At 61.2% G+C, this 1,264-nt stretch overlaps 1 protein-coding gene across 1 annotated transcript in view; it reads right to left on the reverse strand.

Annotated features, from left to right (window-relative positions):
• The window catches only part of VOLCADRAFT_62675 (uncharacterized protein), a gene marked incomplete at both ends in the record, with an annotated part of 9,465 nt that overhangs the window by 4,193 nt on the left and 4,008 nt on the right, over positions 1-1,264 (reverse strand). Inside the window, 2 exons of the mRNA XM_002952552.1 lie at positions 87-519; positions 786-922. Coding sequence (XP_002952598.1) covers positions 87-519; positions 786-922 — 570 coding nt within the window. The remainder of the gene's footprint in view (positions 1-86; positions 520-785; positions 923-1,264) is intronic.

The following is a 1,264-nucleotide window of genomic DNA, read 5'->3' on the forward strand; positions in this document are numbered from 1 at the left end:
GGTGGCGGAACTTCGATGCCGTCACTCCCTTGGGGCAGCGGTGCCAACACGTCGTTGTACGACTCCGGATCGTACGGTCCCGGTACGGCAGCGCCCGTGGTGACCCATCCAGGTGCGGTGGTTGGCGCGTCCAGCAGCTCTAGTAGCTCGTCCCAACCATTGGGGCTCTGTCCATCGTCCAAGTCGTACGACAGCAGCGTAAATGACACCCCCGCCATGTCAAGAGACGTCATGTACGGCCCGACGTACAAACGGTTTACGGTTGCCCCGTATTCCCGCCGTAGCATCGTCAGCGCCTCCCCCGTGACGACAGACATCTCCAGGGGGGTTGTGGCGCCCAGGTTGTTGACGAGCAGTACGACACGTGGACCTTCGGCCCTCAAGCGGAAAAACGGCCCCCTCGTCAGTTGTACGAGCATGCGCCGTACGAGATCTCCCGCCGCCGGCGGCGGATACTCTTTTGTACGGCCGGGTTCTCCGTGAATTCCCAGTCCCAGCTCCACCTCGTCTGGACCCAAGCTGTGAAGGGGCCGGGGGCGGGGCCGGGGGTTTGGGTGCGCGCGTGTGTGTATGTATGTATTTGTGTGTGTTGATGGGGGCCCGGCTGAATGGTGCGTGTGTTTTCCAAGCAAAGAGTTGAGTCCATCAAAGAACTGAATAGCCGCGCGGAGGTGTTGTGAAAGTGAAGGGTGTAAAGCACCTCTGACATCAACACGTGCGGCCCCTACGTGTGTATCCCGCGTGTGTGTTTTGATTGCCAGCCCCTTCCCCCTTCTTCCCCTCACCGGTCTGAGGTGGCTTTCCCGGGCAGTGTGCACACCGTAAGGCCCACACCCAAGGTGGCAATACCCGCCGCCACTCGTACGGCCACGTCAGCAACCTCCCGGAGGGATAAGCCCCGGGAAGCGGCGGCGCCAGCAGCCTGTGCGTGCGTGTGTGTGTATGTGTATGTGGGGTGGGTGGGTGAGTGAATGCACGTGTGTGTGTGAGAGAGCGAGAGAGAGAGAGAGAGTGCACAAAGGGGGAGAGGTTTAGTAAGCGCGCAGCAGCAGTAGCACTGCGAGGTGGAGGAGAAGGCGGAGGAAAAAGAGGAGGGGGCCTCAGTTGCAGTACATTGGGTTAGCGGCACTACTAACCACCCTACTACAGCGGCACTAACCACCCAGCACTCCGTCCCCAACCCCCTAAACACACGCTCCTCCTACCCCATATTCGCCCCGTCCGCAATTTTTCCCTCCCCCCTTCCCCTCCCTCCCCCCCCCCC

Source organism: Volvox carteri (genome assembly GCF_000143455.1).
Source record: "Volvox carteri f. nagariensis unplaced genomic scaffold VOLCAscaffold_30, whole genome shotgun sequence".
Taxonomy (NCBI): Eukaryota; Viridiplantae; Chlorophyta; class Chlorophyceae; order Chlamydomonadales; family Volvocaceae; genus Volvox; species Volvox carteri.